This window comes from Cnephaeus nilssonii (assembly GCF_951640355.1).
Source record: "Cnephaeus nilssonii genome assembly, chromosome: 1".
Taxonomy (NCBI): Eukaryota; Metazoa; Chordata; class Mammalia; order Chiroptera; family Vespertilionidae; genus Cnephaeus; species Cnephaeus nilssonii.
In genome coordinates, this window is record NC_137072.1 from 43,292,093 (window position 1) to 43,307,374 (window position 15,282).

A 15,282-nucleotide genomic window follows, 5' to 3' on the forward strand; every position below is an offset into this window, starting at 1 on the left:
GCAAGGATCTGGCCAAATTCAGTAAATAAAAGTCAGGTTCCAGCTTCTATATTTGTCCTTACTGCTCATGTTTGGCTGATACTTCATCACTCAGTTTGGAATGGAAATGGCTGCTCTCTTTTTCAACTATTGTTAACATAAACTTTGTTTGGGAAACAGCAATCATTTGTCTTATTTGATTTTTCATCTTCTCACTCTGGTGATCTGCCAGCTGTCCATTGTCAAATTTATCCTATCCATATCATTTGTATTATTTTTACCCTTAAATTCAGAAGCAATATCAGATTGTCTCATTTGCACAGCAGACTACTTCCAAACTTCTATTTATTCTATTTTTTTACCTTTATTCTTGATAATATTCCCCCATTGTCCCCTCCACCCATTTTCCATCCCACCCCAGGACTTCACCACTCTATTGTCTGTGTCTATGGGTAATGCATATATGCATATAAATTCTTTGATTAATCTCTTCCTGGCCTCCCTTCCCTTCCCTCTGAAATTCATCGGTCTGTTCCAATGTGTAGGCCTCTGGCTCTATTTTATTCATCAGTTTATTTTGTTCATTAGTTTCCTGTTCATATATTTTGATTTTTACATTCAATTGTTGACGGATATGTATTTATTACCATTTTATTGTTCATATTTTTTATCTTTTCTTTCTTCTTTTTCTTCTTAAAGAAAACCCTTCAACATTTCATGTAATACTGGTTTGGTGGTGATGAACTCTTTTAGCTTTTTCTTGTCTGGGAAGCTCTTTATCTGAACTTCAATTCTAAATGATAACTTTGCTGGGTAGAGTAATCTTAGTTGTAGGTCCTTGCCTTTCATCACTTGGAATATTTCTTGCCACTCCCTTCTGGCCTGGAAAGTTTCTATTGATAAATTAGCTGACAGTCGTATGGGTGCTCCCTTGTAAGTAGTAACTAACTGCTTTTCTTATGCTGCTTTTAAGATTCTCTCTTTGTCTTTTGCCCTTGGCATTTTAATTATGATGTGTCTTTGTGTGGGCTTCTTGGGTTCATCTTGTTTGGGACTCTGTGCCTCCTGGACTTATAAGTCTATTTCTTTCACCATGTAGGGGAAGTTTTTTGTCATTATTTCTTCAAATAGGTTTTTAATATCTTGTGCTCTCTCTTCTTCCAGCAGCACCCCATGATGTGAATGTTGGTACACTTGAAGTTGTCCCAGAGGCTCCTCATACTATCTTCATATTTGTAGATACATTTTTCTTTTTGCTGTTCTGATTGGGTGTTTTTTTTTTTGTTTGCTTTTTCATATTCCAAATTCTTGATTTGATCCTTGGCATCCTCTACTTTACTGTTGAACCCCTGTAAGTTATTCTTTATTTCAGTTAGTGTATGCTTCATGTTTTGAACTCTGTATCTGGTAGCTTTCTTGCTTCCATTTCATTTAGATCTTTTTCTGGAGATTTCTCCTGTTCTTTCATTTGTGACATGTTTCTTTGTCTCCAGATTTTGGCTACCTCCCTGTGTTTGCTTCTATGTATTAGGTAGATTTTCTATGTCTCCCAGACTTGGTAGAGTCACCTTGTATAGTAGGTGTCCTGGAGGGCTTAGTGGCTCAGCCTGAGCTGTGCACTCCAAGTGCACCCCCTTGTGAGCTGTGTGCACAGTCCTATTATAATTGAGCCTTGATTTATGTTGGTTTCACTGAGAGGGAATGATCCCCAGGCCAATGTGTTGTGAGGATCAGCTGCGTCTATAGCTAAAGAGCTGAGGTACCAAGAAACACTCCTATGTAGCAGGACTTGCTTCAGGGGGCTTTGGTGCTCACCAAGTCCTCCCCTTGAATGTGTCACTCTTGGAGGTGGTAGGGTTGTAATTTGGTGTAGTTGAAGTTGACCACCAGGTGCACTGGCTCTGGGGCCTCCTGGGAGGTGCAAAGTCAGCCTCTGCCTGTCCTCTGCCCAGGGCCACCCAGCCTGACCTAAAAGGCAATCAGTGGGTGCAGATGGCTGCTACTTGTGTTGAGCTTGGAGGTGCTCAGGAGAGGCCAAGCTGTGAACCATGGTGGGCCTGGGATCACTTATTGAGAGGTATGAGGCACACTGATGCCAACTACTGCTTGTTTGAGAGTTTTTAGGAAAGTCCAAAGCAGGAGGCAAGAGAGGCCAGTTGTATGGCAAAGGCTTGGATGAGCCTGCAAATAGGCAAGGGTGGGGGTCTCAGGGGATCATCGGGGTGGGGTGAAAAGTCTGAGCTAGGTTGATGGAGATTCAGATATGGCGCAGCCTGTCAGTTGTGGCAGGAAGGCTCAGCAAAGGGACACTGGCCTGTGCCAGCACTCTCTCTGGGAGAAAGCTGCCCCTCCAGCTCTTGCCCTGATGCCAGACAATTTAGTTCCTCCCTGAATGTCACAGGTTCCTTTCAAGCTGCTGCCCCAGTTCTGGAGCTCAGAGGGAGTGAATCCAAGTAAGTCTGTGCACGGGCCCTTTAAGAGGAACTGCCTGGCAATCCCACAACCACACTCCCCACTGGTTTTTACAGGCAGAAGTTGTGGGGACTTTTCTTCCCAACACTGGAACCCTGGGCTGGGGGCCTGGTGTGGGCCAGGGATCCCTCACTCTTCAGGGAAATCTCCACAGCTGAGATATCCCTCCTGATTTTAAACAGCCACATGTGGGTGTGGGACCAGGCAGTTCTGCATCTCCACCCCTCCTACCAGTCTCGATGTGCTTCTTCTTTAATTCCCTAGTTGTAGGACTTCCATTCAGCTAGATTTCAGGTTATTTTGAATGATGGTTCTGTATTTTAGTTGTAAATTTTGATGTGATTGTGGGAGGGAGTGAGTACCAAATTTACCTATGCCACCATCTTGACCGGAAGCCTAAGACATTCGCTTTCTATTTATTCTTTTGTAAGCAAAATCTTTATGTCTTACTGAAAGTTTTGTGTAATTTATTATTTCCTTAAGCTCAATATAATGCTTACTTCAATCCTGTTTCTTATAGTAATTATATAGCATGCTCTCCTCAAATCTAGTATTTTCTTTGTAAATCCAATACAGTTTATTTTCCCATCTTCTCATGACTTAGTTTAGCTTCATGTTTTCCTTTCAGATATTATGAAATTATTTGTAAAACCTTGTTTAATAGATATGTCTTTCCAAATACCTTTTACTTTCCTTAGATTCTATTTTTTTCAGTTCTCAATATAATAAGCAGGTTTCCCACAATATTTGATTAATTTCTCTAAGCCTTCTGATTGGATATTTGAGGCAGACATGGTCAGAAATATTCTTTGTTTTTGATTTCTTTAAAAAATCATTACTTCTTTAATAATTTTATAAGCTGATTTCTTTTAAGTACCTTTTTTAAAAGTTTATTTCAAACTATTTTTAAATATTTGTGCAAACTATTATTTTTACTTAATAAATTCTACTATTAAAAAGGAGTGTTTTTTCAGGGGAACATGACAAATTAATTCCAATAAACATATAATTATAGTCTCTAAGATTTGTCAGGGGCTCCTTGGCATCTTGTTATAGGTGATATAGCAGTCAGTCTAAGTATTTCCCATTGTAATTTTCCCTCTGGTAATTCTTATAATTTTATCTTTATCCTTCAATATTTTTAAGTTTCTCCTTCCATGTGCTTAATTGTGATTTATTTTGACTTGCCACATAGAGTATAAATTCAATCTTAGGACTCCTATATTCAATTCTGGAAAATTCTCATCTACTATCTCTTTTATAAAAAGGCTTCTCTATCATTTTTTCTGGATTCTTGTATTGACATAAGTAAAATTTTGTTTCTTAACATAGATAGATACATAGATAGCATCTTAGTTCATTTGAGCTGCTATAAAAAATACTGGGTGGCTTACAAACAACAGCAATTTATTTCTTTCTGTCCTGGAGGCTGGGAAGTCTAAGATTAAGGAGCCATCATGGTTGCCTTTTGCTGAGTGCCTTTTGCCTCATCCTGGTTCATAACTGGCACCTTCTTACTGTGTCTTCACATAGTGGAAGGGACTAGGACTCTCAATGGGATCTCTTAGAAGGCACTAATCCTATTATGAGAGCTCCAGCCTCATGACTTAAGTACTTCCTGAAAGTCCCACCTCCTAATACCATCATCTTTGGAGGATAGAATTTTTAAAAATATATATTTTTATTGATTTCAGAGAGAGGGAGAGAGAAACCTGAATGATGAGAGAGATTCATTGATCAGCTGCCTCCTGCACACCCACTATTGGAAGCCCATAACCCTGCATGTGCCCTGACCAGAAATCAAACCATGACCTCCTGGTTCATGGGTCGATGCTCAACCACTGAGCCACACCAGCTACACTGGGGGGTAGAAGTTCAACATGAGAATTTTGGAGATGCACAGAATTCTGCATCTTTCACATCGCTTCTTTCTTCAATCATATCCAGGCTAGCACTTAATTGTTTTATCTTTAAAAAAGATTTTGATGACTGTATTCTTTCATTTTCAAGATTTCTAAAGGGTTCTTTTCCAAATCTCCTTGTTCTCTGCCCCCCTTGTTTACATTTAAAATTCTGTCCTTTAATGGATGTTACTTCTTCATTTAGCTCTTAAAACTTAACAGACCAACCTTTGTCTGATGTTTTCTTAAAATAATTAAGGAATTCATGATCTTATTATTGAGTGCTGTCTTTCTTTTTTCTTTTCTTTTTTTTTTTTAAAATATATTTTATTGATTTTTTACAGAGAGGAAGGGAGAGGGATAGAAAGTTAGAAACATCGATGAGAGAGAAACATCGATCAGCTGCCTCCTGCACACCCCCTACTGGGGATGTGCCCACAACCAAGGTACATGCCCTTGACCAGAATCGAACCTGGGACCTTTCAGTCTGCAGGCCGACGCTCTACCCACTGAGCCAAACCGGTCAGGGCGAGTGCTGTCTTTCTTAGCATTAGATTTCTTCATACATTTTTGGAATTTGGGTTTCTATATTCATTATGAATAGAAAAAGTATTTTATTATTATTATTATTTTGTGTGTGTGTAGTTTTCTCTGTGTCTGCCTTTCTTTTCCCTGTGTTTACCTTTTCTTAATCTAAAAATGTTATGTTTGTCTTTACCTGACTTTCCACCCTTCTAGATCAGACTTATCTTAAAATGTCATGTTAAGACTCCTATCCCAGATTTATGTTGGGGATATCATAGAATTAGACATCAAATCAGCAGATGCTGCCCAACCTGAGTGGCTCACTGGTTGTGTGTAGATCTATGAACCAGGAGGTCATGGTTCGATTCCCTGTCAGTGCACATGCCCTGGTTGCGAGCTCGGTCCCCAGCATGGGGCATGTAGGAGGCAGCCAATCAAGGATTCTATCTCTCTCTCCCTCTCCCTTCCTCTCGAAATCAATTTTTTTTTAAAAAAAATCACCTTTTCTGATTGAGAGATTATGCTTGTATTCCCCAACCTTTAAGTCAGACACCTAGGTTTTTTTCAGCATCTCTTCATCATGCCTCTGGCTTTTAAGAAATGAACCTGGCTCTGGTTGGAGAACTTTGTGTCATGGCCCCATTCCTACTTGTACAACTGGAACCCAGCCGGCTCATGGTTTTATCTCTATTCTCCACTTTGCATTTCTGGCCCATTTCTTGCCTGTAGGCATGTCCATTTCTTTATGAATATAAATACTTCTAAAATGTTTTTTTCTTTCTATAATTGACCATGTATGTGGAGTAGAAGAAACAAACCAGAGTATAAACTCATTGTGCCATCTTTACAACATGCTACTAATGACTTTTTCATGTATATATTTTAATCTTTTCAACTTTTTATGCCTCTTCAGGGAAGATACACGTCTTATTCATCATCTATAATCCCTACTATGCAAATCACAGACATCATAAGTATATCATAGTTTCTAAAAATTTCTTAGTTTAATTGATTTTGTAATAGAAAAAAATCTGAATTTTAATTGTAGGATATTTTACATATCAGAATATGTCAATACAGGGGTAGGCAAAAGTAGGTTTACGGTTGTGAGTATGTGAAACACAGTTAATAAAGCTGTCGTAATAATTATAGTCTGCATGTCTTTTTCCATATGAACAACTATAAACCTCCTTTTGCCCACCCCTGTATATCTCTGTATATGTGCATTTGAATGTGTGTATAAATGTATATTTTCCATACCTACTAGGGTCCCACTGGGTTTATTTACCTGTTTACATGCCACTCATGCTCTCAATCTGGCCCCAAATACCCCAAATATGATTAAAACATCTTTTTATTTCAGAATCTAGAAAGAAATCTGAAATGTCTCATGGAAATTTTGGGCTCTGCTGTAAAGCTGTTTCTCCTAATAGTTTCAATTGATTTTATTGCGTGATTGTTTTTAACCTCTTACAAAACCCAGATGGCTGGACTTACTCTGTGTACAGGCTTGAGAGGAAACTAACTGGCCCACCAATGTTTTTATTTCTCATGATAGTGTTTCCATGTGGAAGTCGGTAGCTCAGGATCACAGTCAGAGTCAGCTGGATGCTGAGGCCTGTGCTGCTTGTGTCTTGAACTTTGTGGAATTTGGAAGTCATCAGTCCAACTTAGCAGCTCATTCTTTAAAACCAGGAAGTTCTGTATTTTCCTTGGCCTCTTTCTTCCAGAAAATATTACAAGACCTCAATTCTCATTGTGGGCTAATTATTCTCTTCTATTTGCTGGAACCATAATTTAATGGGAGCTATTCCTACACAAGGAAATGAGGGGAGAAATTATATAATTGAGAATAATGGTTTGAAAGCCATGAATGTCTAGAATCTTGTGCTAAGTCTGATACATACTAGCATGGTGGTCTTCATAGGCAACTCACTGAAAAAGAAAAGTTTTTCCTCCACTTTTAAAAAGGTGACATCATAAAGACTAAGTATTTATTGAATGACAATACGAGCTAGCCCTTAGTTAATTGAGACCCATAGTTACTAACTAAACACTTTCCAATTAAAAGGGTTGTGATTTTAACTCAGCTGCTTCTTAATCAGAGAAATTCCAATATTTGAAAATTCACATGTAATAGGAATATGTGTAAGGTTATTTTTATTATTAATATATACTTTTTATTACTAATTTATATTTAACTAACTGCCAACTAAATATTTTTAAGAGAATCATAATGGAACTTACTGAAGAGAAACCAGTTATTTATTTATATTTAGTACTTTTAATTATTTATACCAACACCCTCAGAAAATAAATTTTTCTAAGAAATATGAAACTCAATAACACCAGTTTGCTTAGAAAAGTCTTTCTTTATTGATGACATCTGGGCAGGATGAACAAAAATTTCATGTCTTTAGTGTTTCTAAGCAATACTGGATGGTGAAAGAAATAGTGCAACATTTATAGGTAAATGAAGCTGAAGAGCTATGTTGAAATACCAAAGACAGTGCTGTTCTCTATAAATAGCTCATCTATTTCTTGGCATTCTTAAAAACAGTGATAAAATATACAGAAATTATTTATTAGCCATTTCTGAACCAAAACTTAAAAATGTATGTATTTTTTGTATTTCAGGCCCTCCAGGGAAACGAGGTAAGAGGGGCCGAAGAGGAGAATCTGGTAAGTTGCTTTTTCAGCTGCTTAGGTTCCATTAGGCTACTGAAATCTGTTCCTCTTAATTAATTATTGTATCGTTTGTGTGTGTGTGTGTGTGTGTGTGTGTGTGTGTGTGTGTGTGTTTAAATCTCTACTAGACCTAGAATATATTTTTATTTTCTTATTACCATCAAAGGAAAAGTTTGCCAACTATTATTACTAACCACTGGCACTCAATTTTGTCTTCTTGATTGCATCAAGTCCATCTTTTCAGTGTACCGTGAGGGTTTCTTAGCTGCACACAGTGTGGCAACATCACCCATGCTTCCATTTTCATAGGTGGTCGGTCCACACGTACAGATTCTCTGTGAAAACATCTGCCTGGGGACACCAGGGCACATGTCTAGGAATGCTTTATTATTATTTTGTCCAACTGGTACAATTTTGTCATGCTTTTACTCTCATTCATTTCAAAATTTGAGAATTTTTATTCCTCTTGTATAACCATAGAATTTTAGTGATGACAGGAGTCTTAGCAATCAATCCAGCATTTTCATTTTGTATTTGAGGAAATGGAGGTCCTCAGTAGTCAGGTGATTTGGCCAAGGCCATGCAGTTTTTATGAGCAGAACTTGAAACACAACCAATTGTCCTAATGCCACTTCAGTGAGTTTTTGCTTTCAGGCCAAATCCCTGTATGCAAAATGAAACAGAAGAGTGAAATAAAAACTATTTTTTTTTTAAACCAAGATATCCAAGTGAGTGAGTTCACTTACTGTTTTACTTGTATATAAAGTCTAAGACTCCAAAAATGTAAATGACCATTGGTTCTTACTTGCAAGATAAGAGGAAGGCGATTTAAGTTTTGATTCTGGTGTGTGATAAGAAATGTTATTCTCAGTAAGTAATTTTCAGTATTAAAAACAATCAATTACTAAGGGTTCAAACATTAGAAATACTAACCTATCAAAAAGAGCAGAGTGTAGATTGATTTTATTTTGTCTCATTTCTTCTTCCTTTTGGAAAAAAAAAGATGTCTAAGTAGAAAGGGTTTGTGAAAATTCAAGAATTTGGGTAGTGTAGCTGCTTAATTACTTTTGAGTAAGAGTATTCTCAAAAGTTGTCTTTAAACCTCACTAAGTCTAAATGATTGGTAATTTGAATAGGTATTCCCTATGAAAAGTGCAGTTTCATAATAGAGGATGCTTTATACATTTGCTTTGAGAAAAAAGAAATGATAAAACATCGGTGGAGTCAAATAGTCACTGAATTGATCTTTGTGTCAAGAGAAATAGGATTGAGAGGAGGAAAGTGAAAACTTTGTGCTTAGGCAGAGTTTTATAGAAAATGTAAAAGTTAATTCCCAACTTTCTGGCTACTTATAACTAGTGTTTTAATTGAACCTTTGGTGTGTGAACTGTTGAAATTATCTTAGAATTTGCTGGTGTTTGGATGAGAAAACATAGTTTTAAAGAAACACATAAACATCAAAGCTTATTCTTTTATGTATTGACAATACTATTGAATGAAAAATATTCTTAGAACAAATAATGAGTACATTTGTAATTTAGCCATTTTACCAAACTCAACATATCAGTTCTCTCTAATTTGCCTATTACAAATGACCAAAGATCCTCATGATTCATATTTTATCTAAATTTTTAGGTATATAAATTAGACATACTTTGCTTAAAATATATAAATGTCTCAGTAATTCATAAACAGGCCTCAGGGAATCTGAACATTCCTTGAAATTTTATGGTAAGTTTTGTATGCACATAGATATAAATGTAGTTTGCTGATATGGTGTCAGAAGGTTATGTTCTAAAAAAAGATTAAGAATCACTGACTTCTTTGTCCCTTGGATTGTGCTGATGATTATGATGATGCTTTAATCTTAATATTTTGCATATTCACTAATTTGTCTCTTCCTTTTTTTCTTTCTTACCACCCCCGCCCCCCACCATATAGGTCTTCCTGTAAGTATCTGCTGCATTTTGGCTCTTCTGCATTAATCAGGATCACGTATGTTAAAACCTGGTTAAAACCTCAAAATATCGTCTGTATTTCAATTAGGAAAATGTTACTGACCGGTTAAGAGTACTTAACTTTGGGAAGTTATTTTTGAAGTACACTGTTTTGTGATCGTGTGATATGTTGGAGTGCAATATGTGTCAGCTAGGAAAACTTTTCATCTTAATGCCATCATAAACAATGGCTCTCTTGGGACTGTTGAAATAACTTATGAAGTTCCTGATAGTAAATGCTTTTCCTGGAATTTGGAGTTTTTCTGCAAGCAAATCTCCAAGCTCTTTCACACTTCTTTTTTTCATCTGTTGAAACTTGTGTCTGAAGTATTTGCATTTGCCAGTCCACCAAATGCAGATGGCAACATGATCGCGGAAATGATACCCCCCGTGGGCTTGGACCAGTGCTCCCCCTTAGGCATCACTCCTTTTGAAGTCCGCTGGACTTTTGCCTGCGCGGAAAGCATGATATGGAGCCCTTGGAGAGTTGCACTTTCTTTTTTCTTTCCTTGAGTAGGTCATAGCGCCAGCATTCCAGTCTGCTTTGCACCCACAGGAACAGATTATCTTGTCAGCTTTGAGCTAGATGTGTTTTTGAGTAATATCCTGGATATCTGCTGTCTGACCTCAGTGTTTGTACTGTGCACTGGTCGTTTACGGTAGCGATGATCATTGGCCTCCAGCTATTTTCTCATCCCCAAACAGCCACTTTGCTCCAGGGTTCACGGACTCCACATTGGCAACCTATCTAACAGGCCAGCATGGTCCGGGAGAGGGGCTTAGCATATACTCGTTTACTTTATTCAGAGGAAGCATTGGCTTCCAAATATCTTTTGCAGTCTTCCTGCCACATTCAAGGATGGAACATAAATCATGTTGGAAATGACTGTGCTTCTGTAACTGACTTTCGGTTCTTTCTTAATGCTAGGCAGATGGCATGCCCCAGGCCTAGGAGCTTGATTCTTTGGCTTCTTATTTAAGCCTCTGTCTTTAAAACTAGAAACAAACCACTACTACCCAGAGGAAACTGTGGAGATTACAGCCAGAATAGAGTGTTCAAGGCTTCTTTTTGTGGATGTAAGTATCAGGCAGGCCAAGAGGTAGTTAAAGCTCGTTTCTGCCTTACGATGATTTTCAGGGTTCTACTGTTTCCTCTTTGGCCCTTCACAATTTTAGCAGACACATAGTGCTTGCTTTCTTGGGGCTGTCAGTCCAGGTTCTTTATCTACAGATTTCAATTTTTCTTTTATTATATAAAAAACTGATAAATAATGCATTTTAACCCTCTAGCAGATGGCAGGCCATATTCTAGGCATTTAATGATTTCATTTTGTCTTACAACCACCCTTGGATGTTGCCATTCCCATTGTTTAGTGAGGAACTTGAGGGTCAAAACTGCACAGCCACAGAGGGTTTGCAAAACTGCAATTAAACAAGATATGTCTAATTTGAAATGCTTTCTGCTTACCACACCATCCTGAGTCCTTACGAATTGTACCAACAGGAATCGTTGGTACATAGGTTTGGCAGGGCATGGGTCAAATGATAATCCTTGATATAAATAATCTATAGTAATAAAAGCATAATATGCTAATTAGACCGGACAGCCGAATGTCCTTCTGGACATCCTTCCGGACAAAGCTGCGGCGGCTGCGAGGGTGCGGCAGCTGTGAGGGCCGAGGGTGGGCGTGGAGGCTGCAAGGCCCGAGTGGGGGTGATGGGGGCAGCGCCTTCCCCTGATTGGCCTGGTTGCCTCCTGCAGAGGGAGGGAAGACTACGGCATAGGCCCACTCCCTGTGGGCATCCCCTGAGGGCTCCCGGACTGTGAGCGGGCACAGGCTGGGCTGAGGGACACCACCCTCCCCCGCAGTGCACAAATTTTTGTGCACCGGGCCTCTAGTTATACAAATAAAAGCATAACCAAAAAATGTAAAAAGCTAATCTATAGACAAGCATTAACACTGCTCCATCTCAACTGCATTTTAAAGAAGTTATATTGTGTTTAGCAAATTGAAGCAAATCCAAGAAATAAGGTATAATCATGAGTTTTCATACTGACTAAAAGATAATTCAGGTTGCTCACATTTTACAAAATGAAAAACCATTGATAGTGGAAAAGGGGAAAACCAATATAAATCAATATATATTGATTATGCTATCGTTACTAATACATTGGATTCTTGCCAAAGCACTTGGGACCCCATATCATGTGGGCCCTTATGGGTGAAATATTTTGTAATGAAACCCTCTTGAGCCTCTAATTCCTAAACCTTCCGTATATGATTTTCAAGAAATATTTGCTTTTCATCAAATTTTGCTTTAGACTATGTAAGTGGCTTTATAAAATATTTCCATTATGTTTCTTGCATCTGAATAAAAGTTAATGAACAGTGGCATTATTATGATTAAGTAGATCAATTAATTTTATGTGTATTTAGATGCAAATCCAATTATTGACAGTTGTAACTTGCCCTGACCATACCCCTCCTATTTTTAGCATTATTTAATTTTATGTCTGTTTTTCTTTCCATTTCTTCACAAACTGAAATTTGAAAGTTTCTATAATTTTGTTTTTAGAGAATTTTATTTTCCTAGTTCTGTGTTTTAAAAAGTTATTTAGCTATCTCCACAAATAAGAAATTGGATAGAATCTCAACACTTATGCTGCCGTTTTAATGGCAATTGTCCATGCATCCATTCTTTAGATTAAATGGAAAGCCCAAAGGTAGTCTGAGAAGTCAAATAGTTACTTCTGATGAGCTATCTTTGGCATGGAACCCGAGTCAAGCAAATCCCTCCCACTTCCTTCTAGCCATGAGCTTCGGTGGTCTTGTGACTTGTACTGAAATATAACTTGATTGTCCTGATGTGCATTTTCTTGTCATTCACTTTCAGTAGTGCTCAAAAGTGCAAAAGGGCACTTTAATGTTTGTTAATAAACAAATGCATAGTAGATTAGTTGGCCTGAGTAACAATGGCAGATTTCTTTTCTCTCTGAGAGTCATTATTTTTCATTGCCCTCCTGAACTAATACTCTCAAGTAAAATTACACACAATAATAACAACAACAACAAAACCCCACCTTGATTATAAAATTTAATTTAGTCTTCATTGATATAGTTTGGAAAATTTGGCTATATCACACAAAAGCATTTCTTTTGTCAGTTTTTTTTTTAATCTTGCATATTGGTATCATTTATAATTTAAAAGTTGAAATACAACTTCAGTTATAATCCCACAATCAATTGACTCTTTATAAGCTGTTCAGTATATTATTTAGCCTTACCCATTTTAACATAAAGATATGATGTTATTGTTGGTAGCATAAACCCTCTGAGGTGAATATGACGCTGTAAATGGTTGCAAAGAAGCAATTTTATTATGTAACTAGAGGCCCGATGCACGAAATTGGTGCAAGAATAGGCCTTTGCAACCCTGGCTGCCTCGACTGGCCCTAGTAGCCCCGCTTCGTCCAGAAGGTCATCCAGACAGTCGTTCCGCTGTTTGGCCGTTTGGTCGGTTTGCATATTACGCTTTTATTATTATAGACTTACTAGAGGCCCGTTGCATGAAGAGATTCGTGCAATAGGCCTTCCTTCCCCTGGCTGCCGGCACTGGTTTTCCTCTGGCACCCAGGACCCAGGCCTTCCCGCTGGCCGCCACCTTCAGTCTTCGCTCCGGGTGGAGCGCCGCTCCTGTAGCTCCCTCCACCCCCCGCCTTTCGCCCCTGGCCCTCCCCCTCATAGCAGGCGTCCCACCCCACCCGGCCACTCCGTGCCTGCATGCGTGCTGCCCAGAGGCCCGGAGCGGCTGGGGGGCGGGGCCACCACCATCCTTTTTTTGGGTTACTTTGCATACTCAGTCCTGATTGGTTGGTGGGCATAGCGAAGTGATGGTCAATTTGCATGTTTCTCTTTTATTAGTGTAGATGTTACTATCAGGTACTTTTTCCTGTTTTCTTTCTCATAAGGTAACATGTATTAAAACATTTTTCTAAAGGAACTTATGCAAGTGCTTTGAGCACCTAGCTCGGATATCACAAATGTATTTTGCTGAAATGATTTGCCCAACCATCGTGTTACCTGATTCCAAAGGGCATGAAATGGTACCCCTCTATTTTGGATAAAATAGACTCATGTTTCAATAAGAAGCAAAGAACATGATTAAATTTACAAAATGACTCCAGGGTTTTCAAATGTAGCAAAATTTTCACTAGTTTTGACCTTTTTTTAGAGTCAATGGGGTAGGAAAATTTTCTGTCCTTCTGTCCAAAAAGGAGCTATTCTAATATTCACAGGTAACAGAATCAAACAAGTTCTGTACCTGTAGCCAGAAGAGTCAGGAGACCTGTTTTAAGTGGCTTTTGTATTTGTATCAGTTTATCAAGCCCTGTAATGGTGCTTGATTGACAGGGATATGATGTTATTGTTAGTAGCATAAACCTCTGAGGTGAATACGACACTGTTGTGCAGCCTGTTCTGCTCCATCCAGCTTCAACAATTGCCAACTGGATTGGAAGCCCAGAATCTTATTGACAGATGAATGAAGTGTACTTGGCCAAGTTAAACTTAATGCTATTTCTGCCAATGTGGTAGATGAATTAGGAAAAGAAATCCCTGTGGAACTTTTACAAGGGAAACTCTGCTATCTTTACTTCATATTGAAAAAAACAATATGACTTTTAAGTCAATGGTAAATATTTTACAGGTATACTAATAACTACAATTTATAAAAATTACTTACCACATGTCACTTTACACACCAATTTTCATACCAGCTCAGTGATTGTACCCATTTTGCACAGGAGAAAACTGAGGGTTGGGTAAGTTAAGCAATTTGCCCACGGGCTCACATTTAGCAGGTGGAAGAACCAGAATCTGAACCCAGGCCTATTTCTCTTCAAAGCTCATCTCCACCTAGATTTCAACAAGATTTTTTTAGGCACATAAGGGTTAAGTGCTCTCACTTTCTTTACAGGTATCTTTTTTGTACCTTATCCTACCATCTATGGTTCATGTTAAGCTTTTCTTAGTTGTCAGTAGATCTTATATCTTGTATGTGCTCTTTCATACTGCCAGTTACTTGAGAAAAACGTATCAATCATCTAATTCTCATGTAATGAAGTAAATGGTGTGGAGGTGTGAGCTTTGGCTCTTCAGTCAAGAAAACAGAATATAGCCCAGCCGGTGTAGCTCAGTGATTGAGCATTGACCTATGAACCAAGAGGTCACACTTAAATTCCTGGTCAGGGCACATGGCCCGGTTTTAGGCTTGATACCCAGTAGGGGGCGTGCAGGAGGCAGTCGATCAATGATTCTCTTCTTGATCTTTCTATCTCTCTCCCTCTTCTTTCCTCTATGAAATAAATAAACATGTATTTTTCAAAAAAGAAAAAAAGAAGAAATTATCATACACACAAAAAAGAAAACAGAATTTAAAATTATCATGAAGTTTTTCAGCCAATTTTCCTTTAGTTGCTTCAATTATTAAAATATTTTAATTTCTATTTAGGCTCAAAAAATGTGCTTTTGAATGTGTGGTAACTGTTACTTTTTCTTAATAATGGGGTATTATTGTTGATGGAGTGAGCATTTTTGTAGTAAGCAATTTTGCTACAAAATACCAGGATGGCTAGATAAAGTCAGATGTAGTTACCATAACAAACCAAAGAAACCAACGAGACAAACCTGGTAAATTAACTTGTGTTTAAAGGCTGTTTG

General features: G+C 38.1%; 1 protein-coding gene across 1 annotated transcript in view; it reads left to right on the forward strand.

The window, feature by feature from the left end:
- COL25A1 (collagen type XXV alpha 1 chain) overlaps positions 1 to 15,282 on the forward strand; it is a 480,059-nt gene that overhangs the window by 261,364 nt on the left and 203,413 nt on the right. The window contains exons 3-4 of the mRNA XM_079776470.1: positions 7,515 to 7,559; positions 9,891 to 10,048. Coding sequence (XP_079632596.1) covers positions 7,515 to 7,559; positions 9,891 to 10,048 — 203 coding nt within the window. The remainder of the gene's footprint in view (positions 1 to 7,514; positions 7,560 to 9,890; positions 10,049 to 15,282) is intronic.